This window comes from Lolium perenne, chromosome 1, assembly GCF_019359855.2.
Source record: "Lolium perenne isolate Kyuss_39 chromosome 1, Kyuss_2.0, whole genome shotgun sequence".
Taxonomy (NCBI): domain Eukaryota; kingdom Viridiplantae; phylum Streptophyta; class Magnoliopsida; order Poales; family Poaceae; genus Lolium; species Lolium perenne.
The window spans coordinates 83,256,566-83,272,960 of record NC_067244.2 but is presented as its reverse complement, the minus strand read 5'-3'; the positions used below and the strand labels follow the sequence as shown (position 1 = coordinate 83,272,960).

The following is a 16,395-nucleotide window of genomic DNA, read 5'->3' as shown; positions in this document are numbered from 1 at the left end:
AATGGTTACTTCCTGAGATTTCATTTCCTAACCTGCATGGTGGGTAACTGCGTTCTGAGTTTGGACTGGTTCTTATAAGTAAATATCTGTCTGGTATATGTACTGCAATACTTCCTTGCAGTTTGTTATGTTACGTCAATTGCATGTTTTTTTTTTCCTTTAGAAACTAGCTATCTTTGATCTTAATTGCTGGAACCAACAAAATATTGGCCTGCCTAGCACAACATTAGTGCAATTATTATTGTTTGAGAGCTATCTGCTCATTCTCTCGTTATATGTAGTTGTCTGTATTTGCCTCTACGTAACTGAAATTGCAATTCCTGTGTAAAACTTGCTGCTCCTCCTTGCATTGTTCCTGTTGAGCTCTGGGATTGATGAACGGAGCAGACTGAGGAGGGAGGATGGGGCCGTCGCGGTGGCCAGAGGGCAGGCGCTGGATGGGATTCGGCCGGAGTGAGCCGGAGGTGCTAGCCATCGGCGCCGGATGGGAGAGGCGGAGCGAGCACATGATGAAGGGAGGCAGGTCGGAAAGAACCTCGCGCTCTCACGGCGGCAGCGGGCGGCGGGAGCGGGCAACGGCGGCGGGCGGCGGCGGGCGGCGGCGGCGAGCGGAGGCAGTGCTCTGCCCTGGAGGAGCCGCGCGTCGTTCTTTTTCCTGTGAGGAGATGAAGTGGGCTGTTGACTGAGTGCTGACCAGATACTTTTCGTTCTATCCATTGGATGAGATTTGAGCGGCTGATCCGGTGCCTCAAGGCGCTGCGTGCCTTGCTTAAGGCGAGGCACCGGATCTCAGTCCGAGAAACTGGGGCTGAACCCCAATCTTTGCCCAGCCCAATCTGGCGGCTCCAATTTCCATCTTGATCTTGATCCCTGTTCTTGGGGGGATTACCTGGGGGGATTGTTCGGCGAGAGGAGGCCGGAAAGAATAAAAGAAGACAACCGTGAAACGGCGGGAATCTCGCACGAGGGGCGCTGGCGGTCGGCGAGCGCCCGGCCGGCGGCCGGAGGGCGTGCAGAATGGTCTCTGGCGGAGGGGGCCTGGAAGAAGTGTCCCTGGCGGCGGGATGCATTACGACGGCGGGAGCCGCGCAGGAGGAGCGCCGGCGGCGCGGGCCTGGCGCGGTGTGCACCGCGTGGGTCGTCTCCTTTCGCGCAGAGCAGTTCTATGCCTGCTCTCGGCTAGCGGAGAAAAAAAGAAAAACGAAACGAACCAACCGGTATACAATGGTATTATACGTTTTGGTGGGAGGGCAAAACGGTCCAAAAAAATCGTTGACGAAAATTTTGGCAGAAACCTTAGCTCCTTTATTATTAGGTATAGATAGATCGGCTTCATCCTTCTTGGTCCTGTGGTTTTTTAGTTTGGGTCCATTTACCTTTGCGCTGACCTAGAACTTGGTCTTCCTTTTTTACATCATGCTTGGCAAATGCGATCAATTATTCGGCATCATCGAGCATCAAGCCGAATTGCACAACCATGTCAGCATTATTGGCGCCAACCTGAGGAGGAAAAGATGCAATATACGCTAGTTCGACGAAATGGGAACTTAATGGAGAAATAATACCATGTCGGTAAAGGCTTTGATCTTGCCAACTTCATACAGCCATGAAAAATCGAGCTTTCCAACGGCAGAGGGAAAATGCACAAAATTTACACAATTATAGATGAATTTGTATACTTGTCTTTCTACACTAACTCTGTATTCTTCTCGCATGTTTGCATATGAACTTCAAGAGTTGAACTATCTATCTGATCATCTTCTGTACATGTCGCCGGCATCAATGTCTGGCCCTCATTCTTTCCCCCAGCCACCTTGATCCTCTCTGCTGCCAATAAGGCCTGTAATTGTACACTATTCTTCTTGTTACAGTATCTGATAGAGATTACAGCTTCGTATTGCAAAACGTGTGAAATGTCAACACTGTAAGAGCATCTTCACCGACGCTTTCTAAATAGACGCTAGCAGGTGCGCTGATAGTGCGGTGGCGGCGGCACCTCCTCCCCTATTTGGGGAGAGGTTGCACACACGAACTACCCCAATAAGAATCCCAAACGAAAATCGAACAAACAAATTTAAATAAACTGTGAAATTTTATTTAAATTTAGGTTTATTTACAAATTTTGAATGAATTTGAATTAAAATAAAGCCTAGTCTACTAGCCATCGATTGGTGCGTGCGATGGGCCTGCATCATCGTCGTTCTTCCCCTTCGCTGATTTCCGCGCCCGCCTCTCCGCCCCTTGATTCGCACATCTGGCGGTGCAATATCGCCGCAGCAGTCACCATGGCTTATCAGAGACGCTGGACCTTCATCGACCCCCGTCACCGGTGGGATTCCTCGTTCTAGGTGAGGCTCGCTTGAACTCGGGCAGCCTCCTCGGCCTGGCTGAGCATTGAGCTCAAGCAGCCTCTGTCTCTCGGCCGCCATGAGGAGGCGACCTGCCTCCTTAGTGGCTGCCCGCTCACGCAAGATCTAGATGGCGTGCTTGAAGTTGGCGGTGTTGGTCTCCTCGAGCACTTGCTGTCGGATCCTTCGATAGCATTGAGCGTTGAAAGAGGCCAGGCTCACCGCCTGCTCCGGGTCGCTCTGGAACTCCTCGCCACCCCACTACACTTGCTCCTCCGTGACCTTGGCATCAACATCCGTTATGGACACCTCGTTCCACTCGTCAAACAATGATTCGTCGGAGAAGCCGTTGAAGTTGAAGTCTGGCATCTCGAGCTCGTTGTCGGCTGTGGTGGCTCTGGTTGTGTCGGTGGCTACGGTGCCTCCAGTGGGGTGCGGTCATTTCCTGCCTAGCGTGGAGTAGGTGGTGGCGAGCCGGCGCGGCATTGTGGTGTGGAGGCAAGTGTGGCTGAGGAGGGGAGCACGGTGGTGGTGTAGAGGCGAGTGTGGCGGAGGTGAGCGGAGAGGACGCACTAAATAGAACGGCCGGAGGTGGCCGGTGTGTGCATTTACGGCGGCGGCTCCGCGGGGGAACGGGCGGGTTCATTAAAGATGGTGACCCACCGTAGAGCATCCGAGGCGTGGCATTTAAAAATGGAGCCGAGCGTGGAGTCGCTAACATGTCGGTCCAGTCCCTGAAATCTGACGTGGCATGGGGTGCCGACGCGTCCATTCAGTGCCCTGTGAATTGGGGCTGGCTCGGAGTTGCCAGCGATTTTATTGAACTCGGATACACACTCAAAGAACGATGTTGGTCCCAAATAGCTATTTGGGTGCTATTGAGATCGCCGGTGCAGAAGGTTTGGTCACATTATGGTAGATTTGCACACGTTACATGCGTCCGAGGATTATAAAAAAGTTAGCTAGATATATTTCATTCAGGATAATTTTTAAAATTTTACCGTGTACCTGTTTCTCCCACTCTGTTCCCTTAATAATGAAAAGAAGTATCGCCATCTGGAGCAACGTTCCTGTTAGCATGCCCATCCATATCCCCTGCAATATTGAACAAATCATTTCTTGTGCGTCGAATACCATGCTGATTAATTTGAACTTGCCGTTTGAACGAAACTGATTTCTTAGTTCGCTTACCAAAGCACCAAGCTTTAATTTGAATCCAAACAGAACCCCAACGGGAATGCCCACCAAGTAGTAGCAACCGATGTTTGCGAATGCTACAGGAATTTGCCATCCCGCTCCGACAGCCACACCTGCGAATATACAAAAACAAAACGAATGGTCGCTGCTAAAAGACCACATGACTAGTAATGCATCGACTAACAGAGGAGTAACGCCTTCGAGGTGATTTTGATAACATGTTAAAGAGAAAAAAGAAGAAATATGTAAGAGAAACTAAGTGCTCTAATATTAATTAATGAGTAAAATGCAACTGAGATCTTAAAAGTATTGGTGCAGTATTTGTGCTGTGCCAAGTAAGTTCTAGTTTTATGAAAATGCATGTTCAAATTCTAATAGTTCGTTAAATGTATTGGACCACCTAATTTTGTTAGAGCATCTACATGTATGCCAAAAAGTAGTTCGAAATGGTGAATTTGGCTTTTGGCATTGGTTTCCTCTCTAGTTTGTGGAGGGCATTATCATAGCCAAAAATTATGGATGAGAGCAAGTAGATGCTCCTACAGCTAAATTGTTTTTCTCTCTTCTCTCTAGTGTCTCTCTTTGTCGTGGACCATGTAAAGCTAAGGACATAGAAATATAGAATGTAGATTTTTGGCAATCTATACAATGTAGGAAACTTGGTCATTTGCCAACAAAATCATTTTTCATTACGTGGCATATTGGCCTTTGGCAACCCTGTGGATGCTCCTCAAGTTGGCCCACGTGGCATGTTGTATGGTGCCACGTAGGCAATATTTTATAAAACGATCCCTGCAATACTTTTTCATAATCTAAGCCAACTCTACTCTACTACATGAACGCCTTGTCCTTCAAAGAGATAAAGGTTCCTTAATTAGAAGGAAAAATTAATTACCTGAGAGCACTGGCCCGATACTGCCGAAGAAGACGGTCACAGCGAGCAGATACCCCAGTCTAGACGCTCCCTCGACCACCTCCTCGCTGTCGCTGAAGAGCCTAGGCAAGCTTCTCCTCCAAATGAAGAAGACGGCCATGAAGATGGCCCCGATGAATGCCGATGTTGTAGCCGCCACGGCCACTGAGAACTTGGCCTCCTTCGGTCTGCTCGCTCCGAGCCCGTTCGACACCCTAACGCTGAATCATATGTAGACATCGATACAGCATTTATGCGCGCTTGAGCATTAGTCATTATTTTAATGAAGTTCAAGATCGTTCACGCACCTGACTGCTTCACTCAAGCCCAGCGCAACCATCATCGTCCAGAACTGATAGTTGACGCTGTCAAATTAACAAGGTGTTTTTTAAGAATGCAAAAAACAAGGTGTTCGTAAATCGTAATCCAAGAAGTTCAGAACTCTTCTTTCTGTCTCCAAACCTTTGGTGATTGTGAGAGGAAAATAGAGTGGGCGTACAAGTGCAACAACAGGAAACACTCACCAGACTGACATGATATCAAGCTGTAGCTGGCCATTCTTAAGGAGACCCACAAGAATTAGCAGTGCAGCGTAGTACCAAAACTCCAAGCTTTAAACACATAAATTTGCAAAAATGAATGAAAAGTTTAGTTAAAACTGTTGATCGACGAAGTTGATTAGTACTGACAATAATTGGAAAAAAATAATTAATTGTACAAACCAGATCATGACAGCTGACACGAGCGAGAGCTTGACGAAGGCACCGAGGTTCCTGAACGCAAGAAGGGAGAACCCTTTCCATGCGTCAGGGAACCGGCCGCTGACCAGGTAGACCAACTGCGCTGCGTCGATGAGCCAGTAGGAGATGTTCCCCGCAACGGCTGCCCCGCGGAGGCCATACCCGAGCCTGTTGACGGCGACGTAGGTGAGGGCGATGTGGACGGCGAGGGCGACGCCGGAGATGGCGGTCAAGGCCCAGACCTTGCTCTGGGTCTGGAAGAACTTCTGGAGCGGGAAGTTGGCGGCGTGGGCGAGCAGCCGCGGGATCGCCCACCGCGCGTACGGCCCGGCGGCGACCGCGACGGCGGCGGGCTGGCGGAGGAGGGACCCGAGGATGGGTGTGGCGAAGGCGTAAGCCGGAGTGAGCGCCACTGCGGTAGCGCCGCAGATGATCCACGACTGCTGGACGTAGACGCCCAGCACGTCCAGCTTCCCGGCGCCCACGGCCTGGCCGCACAGCGTGTCCAGGGCGCATCCCATGCCGAACTGCGCTGCCGCACGCACCATTGTTAGTGAAGTTCTAGCACGGTGGTTAATCTGATCTCTCGGCTTGTGTGGGTGCTGCGATTTACCAGGACTCCGTAGGCGAAGCCCTCCAGGATGCTCTCGACGACGGTGACCGCGGCGAGCTCCACGACGCCGATGTGCCCGACGAAGCTAGCCGTGACGAAGCCAATGGAGAACTGGAACACCTCGGTGAGGACCGCCGGGAAGGCGACGCGCCATAGCAGCTTCGACTCTTTGCAGCTCTCCGTGACGAGCCTCTTCATTGCTAACTAACACTCTTGAAGAGTGAAAGCAACAGATGCGGCCGGCTATGTCTATCAATATATAAATCTGTACACATATAAATCTGTACACATAGCTGGGTTTGCATAACTATTACCATGCTTCTGTATGCAGCATTACATTTCTGCATCTGGTGAATGCGCTCGAGGGATCCAGAGACACGAGATGGAGTAAATGTCCATACGGTCCTGTTTTGGAGACACCAAGTATACGGGTGTATTCCTACAAATTCCACGGTCCTAGAAAAGAAGCTAACTGTTGAAAAATTAACGCGAACAGTAGATCTGGCGCTGGCAAAGAACAGTAGCACGATCTAACGCGGGACGGCGGGAGCCACTCTGCAATGAATGATGTAACTGCGGGCTAGCAGCAGTGCAGGTTTTCCCTTTTTAACATGGAAAGGCTACTAGCTCAGTGCCTGGTACTCCCTCCTCCCCAATTTAGTAAGCATATTAGGTTTAGTTAAAGTTAAATTTTACGAAGTTGCAGAAACTCAATTCGACTCCTGGTGCGTATGATCCCTCTGCCATAAAAACATATTTTCAGTGTTAAAAAAATTTGACAAAATTTTTTGAATGAATGAAACAGTATCTAGGAGGAACTAGAACACTATTGATATAGTAGAAGCGGGACTTGGCGTGACAATTTCAGGGCTAAGCCCACGTCATCGACAAATTTTTTTACATGTACATCTTCATATATGTGTTCGTCAAGTTTCACGAAAAAAATAATATTTTTTGTAGTCTACGTAAAAAAAAAGAGAAAATTTATATTGCGACAAGTCTTTGTTTTAGCACCGAATTTTGTTTTTTTACACACGTCGCACGACAAGTCGATTTTTCATGAAACGACTTTGTGAGTGCGTAGCACATGAAGATATACATGCGAATTTTTTGTGTCAAATTTTTTAACATTTCAAAATGTATCTAACATGCATTTTAAAATAAAGGGAGCATACGCTCTCATGTACCAAAACATCACTCCCACAAAGTTGGTCCAACTATATATGAAAATATATTATCTTTTATAATATGAAATGCATATAATATAAAAATATATTTTATGATGATTCTAATAACATTGAGATAATGTTGTAGATGTTGCTATAATGTTCTATATATTTAATCAAAGTTTACAATGTTTAACTTTGACCAAAATCTTAATTTAGGAGAAAGTGAGTATTTCTAAAAGTAAATGCGTCTATTTTAATCGAGCCGCGGACACTAAAATAACTGTTGGGGCATCTTTATCTGTCTAGGTCGGAGGCCATAGCGATCCGACCTATTTGGTCTGGTCTAGCTATTTTGACTGAATATTCTCTTATTTTCAACTTAAATGGCTTGTATCTATTTGAAAACATAATGTTGCAAATAAATAAATTTAAATAGCATACATCTAAATAAATTATGAAGAACATAGTTCAAAATTAAACAAACGGAATGAGATGGGATGACTACTTCTCGTGACCTCTTAATGCTCGCTGATGCTCAATCAAATCCGCTCGAAGACGATCATGAATATGGGCGACCGCGAAGCCAGTGTGTATATAGAGGAACTCCTCAAAGATAGATGCCCTAGATTGTGGCTCAACCAAGTCACCATGAAATTGCATCCTTGGTTATGGAGGTGTGGGAAATCATGCTAATGCTCAATGATCATGTTATGTGATCAGTTATGCATGATCACACAAGCGAAAGGTGTATGAAGGTGGTAACCTTTAAGCTAAAAAACACATAGAGCAACCCAGAAAGAGATCTATGTGAAGCTAAAAGTAATTATCGATGGGATTATAACTTACAATTACAGCCCGCTAACACACATGTTAATGCCTGATAATTTTTAAGGCTTGTTTGATTTCGTAGGATTCTTAGAATATAGAAATAGGAAAACCGTAGGATTGCAATATCATATCCATTTGAATCCTACAGGATTTTTTTTCAAGTAGGGTTTAATTTAATGGAAAATCAAAGGAATTGTAACATTAGGTTTGAGTGGATGAAAACTTTCCTGCTAAATATGCTGCAATGCAAACCTATAGAAAATTTGTCTATGCATTCGTAAGGATTCAATCTTACAAATCAAACGGTGCACATAGAAAAAATTTCTAAAGATGAAAATCCTACATAATTTATAATCTTGTAGAATTTTTACCCGTAGAATTTGTATTACAAAGTCTGTTTGATTCAAAGGATTGAATCCTCCAAAAAAAAATTAGGAATTGCTTTCCTTTATTACAATCTGTTACACCTCTTGGAAAAATTTGTGTGTCTATGATAAATATGCAATGCACTCAATCTTTATAGAAATTTTCTATACTACCATCAGACAACTAATTGTACCAATTTTCATATGTTTCCTTCCCGTAGGATTTAAGGGGGCAAGTCGTAGCAATCCTCTATTTCCTATTCCTCCACTTTCCGATCGTACGAATTCAAACAAACCCTAAATATGTAAAGGAGTCATCCAAAACATTATCAACTAATTTGGAAGAGATCTCGTCGCAACAAAAGATCTCGTCGCAACAAATCAACGGTTAAGACGATTGCGATTTTTTAATTTTTTTAAATTTTTAGATTTGTCATTTTATATATTACTCCTGTCCAAAAATAGACATATGAGATTTGTTTAAATCTAGATGTATCTAGACGTTATTTAGTGTCTAGATACGTTTAGATTTAGATAAATCTCAGACATCTATAGACGAAGGGATTACATAACATCATCCGTTTTGTAGTGCATCGTAGATTTACGCCCGATTAGAGGCATTCATTCTCCTCTGTGTATTATAACTTAGCAAGGAAGTGGATGCTTTCTAAGTCTTAAATCTAGATGTATCTAGATGTTATTTAGTGTCTAGATACGTTTAGATTTAGATAAATCTCAGACATCTATAGACGAAGGGACATAACATCATCCGTTTTGTAGTGGGATTACATAACATCATCCGTTTTGTAGTGCATCGTAGATTTACGCCCGATTAGAGGCATCCATTCTCCTCTGTGTATTATAACTTAGCAAGGAAGTCGATGCTTTCTAAATCTAACCAAACGAATATCAATAGCTACGGTGCTAAATAAATACATTAGAATTTTTTTTTAATTGTAGATCTATTGATACTTATTTTGTATTGTAGATTTTTATATTTGTGTATAAACTTGGTAAAAACTTAGTCATTTGACTTTTTACTAAATTTACACGTCAATTGTTTTTTGCATATCACGAGCATACCTCATATATGTAGAGACAGAGTGAGTAGCCCATATATTTAGAGACAGAGTGAGTAGGAGAAATGCAGAGGAGCTCTCTGGTGGCCGCAAAATAATATAAGCATCCGTAGTTTGGAAAGTATGACTAGAATTGCACGGAAGGAAAAGTATACCAGAAAATTACAGAGGATGCCCTCTATTACAAACCAGTCGCATAGCCTAGAAGATTCAACTTATTCCACATTCTTCAATAAAGATTCAAATAATGCCAACTGCAAAGATATCACCTGAAAGAGCTCTCTATGTCGATTACAAACCGGTACCTGACGTCACGGTTAACAAGCCTCTCGAGAGCCTCGTTGATGTAATCCATCTTTATCAACTCAATATCTGGATAGATTTTGTTTGCCGCACAGAAGTTTATCATCTCTTGGGTATCCTTTGTGCCTCCGGTTACACTACCAGATAAACTCCGTGCACCTGCAGAAGTTCAGATTAATTTTATTTGATGAAAGGTCGAAATCTGGTTTCATTAATATAATGAAACACAGGTAATTATGGCAGTCTCATACAATCACAGAGATGAAGAACTTAACTACTTGTTGATGAAGCAAACCTTTCACTCAGCAACTATTTTGCTGCATTGGTAACAGAAGGGTATTTTACCTAGGTTAAGTGTTGCAGGCTGCACTCTGATTTCTCCTGGAAAGCCGACTAGCACCATTACGCCACCAACTTTCAGAAGCGCAAGATAAGGGTCGAATGGATGGTTACCAGAGGCAGTATCAACAATGAAGTGCATGGAATTTTTAAGGGACTGCAAACATAAAACATTTCATTATTTTCATACCCAAGAATAACAAATGTAATTCAGCTCTATGAATTCATTTTGCGAGAGACATTCTGCCATAGATGCTGTTAGAACAATGTGGCAAATAACTTCTGGGAAACTCTATGCACATGCCATAAGTTACACATTGTACATATAATATAAAAAAAAGCCATGTGTTGGTGAAAATTATTATCAAGTAAAAACTAAAGGAAGGTATCTTAAACAACAAAAACAAGAGAACCCTTCTAAGAAACAAGGGAGACATTTAAAGTAGAATGCTGACATACAAAATGGTAAAACATATTGTATGACTAGGATTGATGCCACACTTTGCTACCGCAATTCTGCTATCCTTTGGCAATTATGTGTAGAAAATTATTATTAGTGAGTGGATAAAGTGCTAAGTGGAAACATTGAAAAAATTATTAAAGCACACAAACTGAGGACAAATTTACTTGCATGCTTTAATTTAACTGTACTATTGGAATTAGAAAAGTACACAAACTAGGTTCTAAACTGTAGTACGGCTCAACTGGAATCCAAAGTAAGGTAAGGAGATACACACTTATGTGGCAGTTTGCTAATAGGTTGTCTCGCAGTCACGTAAAAGGAGATTTAGAATGTTCTATACCTCCATCTGTTTTTCATCTGATGATATCACAAAATTATCTGCACCAAGAAGGCTTATAGCTTCATCTCTCTTTGATTCACTTGTACTAAAAACTGTAACCTTCAATCCAAAGGCTTTCCCAAATTTTACTGCCATGTGACCCAACCCACCAAGCCCAACGACACCAAGTGACTTTCCCGGTTGATTCATGTTATGTCGCATCATTGGAGTATACACAGTGATTCCAGCACAAACTAAAGGTGCTGCCTTTTCCAGTGGGTACCCATCAGGTATTTTGTGGCAGTACCTGCAACAAAAATGAATTAACAGGAACTGGAATATCCTTATACACGCCAAGACTATCAGTCCTCCAACAAAAAAACTATGCCAAAGTATTTCTGGATCGACTCTGCAGTTTATGCCAGTCACCAATTTTAGAAGTTGCATAGCAGTAGTTTGTCTATTCAAAACATCCAGAAGAAAATGCATTCATACCGTTCATGAACTACAATGTGACTGGAATATCCTCCCTTTGTGACAGTACCATCTGAATCAACACCATTGAAAGTGAAAACAAATTTTGAGCAGTGGTTCTCAAGGAAGCTATTGCAGTTCTCGCAGTCACGGCATGAATTCACATATGTCCCAACAGCCACATGGTCCCCCACTTTAAAGCCATCAACGTCTGAACCAACCTCAGTTACAACTCCAGCAATCTCATGCCTATAGCATATCGAAATGTAGGCACCCGAGTTAGCATGCAAACCTTTATTTATACAGTACACTAGTAACTAACTGGATTCAACGGTAAAAATACATTAATTTCTTTCCCCAAATACAAGGATCTGAAAAGCTTACCCAGGGACCAAAGGGTACACAGAGTCATTGTGCTTATTTCTCGTCCAGACAACATCAGCATAACAGACTCCGCAATGCGTGATTCTCAAAGAAACATCGGTATGTTGTACAGTCCTGGTAATGAATCAGGGCAGCATGTATGCATAAGAATTAGTTGTAACACGGAACTTAACTTTGCAAGATACAATCATCTAAATCAGAAGTCCTTTGTCAATTTGTCTTCAGTAAACGTCTAATGCATTTTGTCTAAACAAGCTATGCTCAATCATGTTTGTACTGATCAACCTTGGAATATGAAGCTGTTCTCAGCCAATTAGCATCTCCCTCAGGAAATACAATTGTTACCTGTGATACTCCATGTTACACGGCAAGCGCCTATGTCAAGAGTTCGCTATCGACATGTACATCAAGGTGACTAAACTAGACTGACTCTGGAATCACCAGAAAGTGATCCGCTTCAAATTAAACAAAATTGTCCTGTATAGGATCATTTCTGGGGTGAGCCGTGTGAATAGGTTGGGCGGAAGGGTGATACTCTTGAGGACATTTCAAGAGGGCTACAGTGATACAAAAATGGAGGCAGACGTAATGGCCTTGGTGCAAAAGTATGGAAAGCCAGACATCTCCCTAATAAAATTCTAATGTAGCAGTTATTCAAGAAGCAAATCCTCTGCAAGGTATCGGTTCATGATTACAGCGATGAATAACTGAACTAGTACATAGAAGTATATTCAGAAAACAAATTCGACCTATTCACATCACAAACAAGAAAGAATTGCATATGTACAGTAGAAATAATTGCATTACAACTTTTTTATGTGAGCTTCTCTCAACTTCGTATCTCCTATCAGTTCGCTTTTTCTATGGAAGTCCGTTGTGCATTGTTTTCAGTAGACATCTAAGGCATTTGTATAATGAGCTCCGCTCAATCATATTTGCATGGATCAACCTTGGAAGCTACTTAGCATATCCCTCAGGTAATACAATTGGTACAGGTTACATACGAGCCCTGCGATACTCCATGTTAGACGGCAAGCGCCTATGTCAGGAGTTAACTACATGTACATGGAGGTGACTAGACTAGACAGCTTTCTAAGATTCTAATGATGACTTGCAACCACAAGTGGGAGGGAAGAGATAGTCCGTGAACTCTTGCGCAGCCGCACAGGTAAACCCGCATGATCAAGGAATGGCTCGGTCTCCCTGCATCCGCATCCAAGAATGGTCAAATGATTCTTCTATAGACGAATGGTGGTCCTTAATATCTTGCAAGGACTCTTCAAACCAAAAGGCAATGGCCTCCCTCACCATGTTAACTAGTTGGACGATATGGAAGGAGAGAAATGCTAGGGTCTTCCAAAATTAGTCTGCCCCTCCTACCATCCTACTCGAGATCACCAAGAACAAGATGAAGCTTTGGGTCATGGCAGGTGCCAAAAATTTGAGTTATGTAATAGCGGGAGAGTAATCCCTTTTTTTGTAACTTTATTTGCTACCTTGTCATGCCATGACTCTTCTTCTTATTTAATGGAATGAAGTAAATCTTTTTCCTCCGTTTCAAAAAACAAAAACAAAACTATGAACCTTATGGTGTGGGTGTTTTGGGGTTAAGCTAGAGGACATAATGTAGCAGTTATTCAAGAAGCAAATCCTCTGCAGTCCCTATTCATGATTATAGCGATGAATAACTGAAACTGGCACATACAAGTCCACATTCAGAGAACAAAGATGACCTCTTCACATCACAAAACAGAGAGAATTCAACTGCCTACAGTTATCAGTTCCAGAAGGATCTTTAGCTACAACTGATTGCATTATTGAGAAGAAGATAAAGTTTGTTGACACATCGCAAGGAAGTGTCACGCGGTTTACTTACCTACGGCTGAATCTGTAGGGGGAGAGTACTCCAGAAGGATCTCTTGCTGCCCAGGCATCGCAGTTGCAGCTCTCCGATTCAACAGCCATACCAGCTAAACCTGCCAAACCAACCGAAACAGTACAAGATCGACGACGAAAGAGGTTAACTTGACAAATCCATTCAATACTCGAACAATAACAAAAATGAAACACATGCTCGGTGAGGGTGAGATAGACAGCAGCACAAGTGGAAGCGATGGAGCCAATAGGTTAGAGATTGACTCGCACCTGAGGAAGGTGATCGGGATTTGGGAGAACCAGGAACCAGCCGACGAGGCGCCTCTGTATCTTCGGTGCCAGTAAAACCAAGAGCGGGTGCGGCGGAGGAGGAGTTGTCAATAGATCTCGTGTTCTCTCGTGTTACGCGTATTCGAGTTGTTCTCTGTTGTTATCTTCCGGCACGGGTGGGAGAGATGCGCGGCGGGGGTGGGTGGTGACGTGGCTTGGTTGGACTCTACTTTTTTTTTTTTTTTTGCGAATCGACTCTACCTTTGACTCGTGGCCAGAAGCCAGAAGGTTTGGCGTTCGTCGCGCGAGCGTGGATGTACGTTTGTGTGTAGTTGGCAGAATTCCCGACGGTTGTGCTCGAACGACGTCCGGCGGAGCTCCTAGCGATAAGCGGTGGAGGTGCTACTGGTCGACGTTGCTCCTAGCGATAAGCGGCGGTGATGCGAGCGAGGTGCTTTCTGTTAGGATTTAATTAGTTTACTTAATTAAATATGTAATACATCTATCTCTACCTACTAATAAAGGAAGTAAGGTTTCTCCCATGTTTTTTCGTCCGTTTTTGTATTGCCACTGATTTTCAATGGTAATTACGGCTGCTGCCACCGCACAAATGAAATAACGATTCGCTTTGATTAGCTTGGTTCGTCAACCCTGGTCGTCCAACATGCCTGACCTCCACTCGATCCCCTCGCTCCTTTATCCTCCGAGCAGCGGCGACGGACGGCGCGCTAGACGGAAAGAGGTCTTGACGCGACCATCCTGCTCCAGATCAACATGACCTTCCATCTCAAAATCCATCTCCCCCTTTAACCGAGACGAGAACAGCGTATCACGCGTGGCAAGCCAGATCTCCGCAGCGACCTTCTCAAAATCAATCTCCTCCTTTAACCGAGACGGGGACAGTGCCTCGCGCGCGGCTAGCCAAGGTCTCCGCAGCCATGTGATGAATCAGTCGCCGCGGCAGGAGTCAGAATAGAGGGCCTCACACAGAGGAATATCAGGCTCACGCCACCCACCACGAATTTCCGATGGAGGAAACCGGGAAGTCCTCGCCCTCCCTTCAAGGAATCGAGCCGGTGCACACGAGATCAAGCGACTGGACTTCATCTTCTTCACCTCCGATGCTGTCCTCCGCTGCAGCCAGTCATCCCCGAGCCCACCACCCACAGGAGCGTGCGAACAATCTCTGCATTTCAATCAGGACTCGATGGGTGGCTCCAGATGCGCAGCTCCAGGTCAAATCCCCAACTTGGTCAGAAATCGCCTCCAAAAGCATGACCTGCAAGCTTGACGACAGACCGCTCGATTTGGTAGGCAAGCTGGTGAGAAGAGGGAAGAAATGGGATGTTTGAGAGAAGAAAAGGGATCGTATTTGGATCTTTATTCAAAGGACAGACATGTAGATGAATAGGTGTGGTTGGAGAATTAACACCTACAATAGCAACACAGTTCTCCATTCACACGACAGTTTCGACTTGGTTTTGAGTTGGCCCGGCAACATGTATACTGCATTAAAGATGTGAAAATTTCAGCCTTCTCTCAAAAAGAAAAGTGAATAATTTGGTAGAGAATTTAGTTTTTTTCTTTGTAAGAGCATGTTCTGCAAAGACAAAAAAGAAAAACACGGTTCGCAAGAAAATATACATCTGTGAATGATAGAAATACGTATAAATAGGTAGATTCAACTACATCCAGGTGTTCAACATAATTTTATTAAATACCATAAAATGTAAATCAACAATAATGCAAATGAGAAATCTGAAATATCACAACAGAAAACACAAGAAACTAATAAAAAACAATCTAGGGCTTAAGTTGACTGTAGGCTTGTAAATCGTTGAAAGAACGAAATATAATCCATGGATATCAGGAATTGATAATTTTTTGTTTCGGTTTTCTCTTATCAATTCTCATATGGCAATATCATGCCTTCTTTTACTTTCTCCGACATTGGTTTTTGGCACAGTGGCAACGCACGTCCAACTTCAAACTACCCCCAAAATTCGGTAAAATTACCCACCTATGCCATCCGTAAGTGAAAAATCGTTTCAAACCAGGCGGCCAGCCGTGAACGACCTTTGCGGCTTTGCCTATAGGTGGGTCTTCCTTTCTCTTTGTCTTGCGTAGAAATTGTTTCCGGAAAATCCAACAAGGTAGACCACACAAAGTGTCCCGATTAGCCTCCATTTATTCACTTCTTGCCTTAGAAGCCTTTAAATATGAGAGCAATTGATTGTCGTCCATCAAATACGGTTGAAATTGATCGTTCCAATCTATGTACTGTATACGCGATCTTGCGATTCGACAAAATATCAGACAAGAAACACGGAGGAGGCCACAGCGGATTTTTGGCTTCGATGTCGCATGTGAATCGGTTGACTGGCTGTCGTGCAGATGAGGATGTGACGGCATGTCTAACTGAGATCTGTATTTTTAGCCCCGTCGCAACGCACGGGCATCTGCGCTATCTATCTATACCTAATAATAAAGGGAGGATTGTTTCCTTGGTCTAACACTTTTTTTGGACCGATTTGCCCTTCCACCAAATTACATATTACTATCAATACCACCAATAAGTAAAAACGTTTTTTTTTTGTTTGTCCCACGTCCTCCATCGAATCGAAGCAGAGTTGGATCTATATACGCCCGCTTTTGTGTGCTGTACAGATAACGAGCCCCGATCGTCCAGAACACAGATACAAAACCATGCTCAAGA

General features: G+C 43.8%; 2 protein-coding genes across 6 annotated transcripts; both read right to left on the bottom strand.

The window, feature by feature from the left end:
* Positions 1-1,530: 1,530 nt before the first annotated feature.
* On the bottom strand, positions 1,531-6,541 carry LOC127303648 (protein DETOXIFICATION 29). Of its 5 annotated transcripts, XM_051334366.2 has the most exons (9): positions 6,126-6,524; positions 5,812-6,023; positions 5,181-5,725; positions 4,983-5,069; positions 4,767-4,823; positions 4,441-4,679; positions 3,540-3,658; positions 3,357-3,443; positions 1,531-1,840 (listed from the first exon to the last, which is right to left on the bottom strand). In XM_051334366.2, exons 2-9 carry the CDS (start codon positions 6,007-6,009, stop codon positions 1,688-1,690), a joined length of 1,485 nt encoding a protein of 494 aa, XP_051190326.1. In that variant the 5' UTR covers positions 6,010-6,023; positions 6,126-6,524; the 3' UTR covers positions 1,531-1,687. The 5 variants fall into 5 exon arrangements, with proteins under 5 accessions (XP_051190326.1, XP_051190333.1, XP_051190338.1 ...); XM_051334373.2 differs by having other exon boundaries at positions 1,531-1,853; positions 5,812-6,541; XM_051334378.2 differs by having other exon boundaries at positions 3,350-3,443; positions 5,812-6,540.
* Positions 6,542-9,309: 2,768 nt separating this feature from the next.
* LOC127303680 (probable cinnamyl alcohol dehydrogenase 1) lies at positions 9,310-13,861 on the bottom strand. Its single transcript, XM_051334392.2, has 7 exons — positions 13,680-13,861; positions 13,411-13,510; positions 11,535-11,648; positions 11,172-11,399; positions 10,698-10,983; positions 9,901-10,051; positions 9,310-9,714 (listed from the first exon to the last, which is right to left on the bottom strand). The coding sequence occupies exons 2-7, from the start codon at positions 13,497-13,499 to the stop codon at positions 9,518-9,520; spliced, it is 1,065 nt and encodes a 354-aa protein (XP_051190352.1). The 5' UTR covers positions 13,500-13,510; positions 13,680-13,861; the 3' UTR covers positions 9,310-9,517.
* Between the last annotated feature and the right edge of the window lie 2,534 nt (positions 13,862-16,395).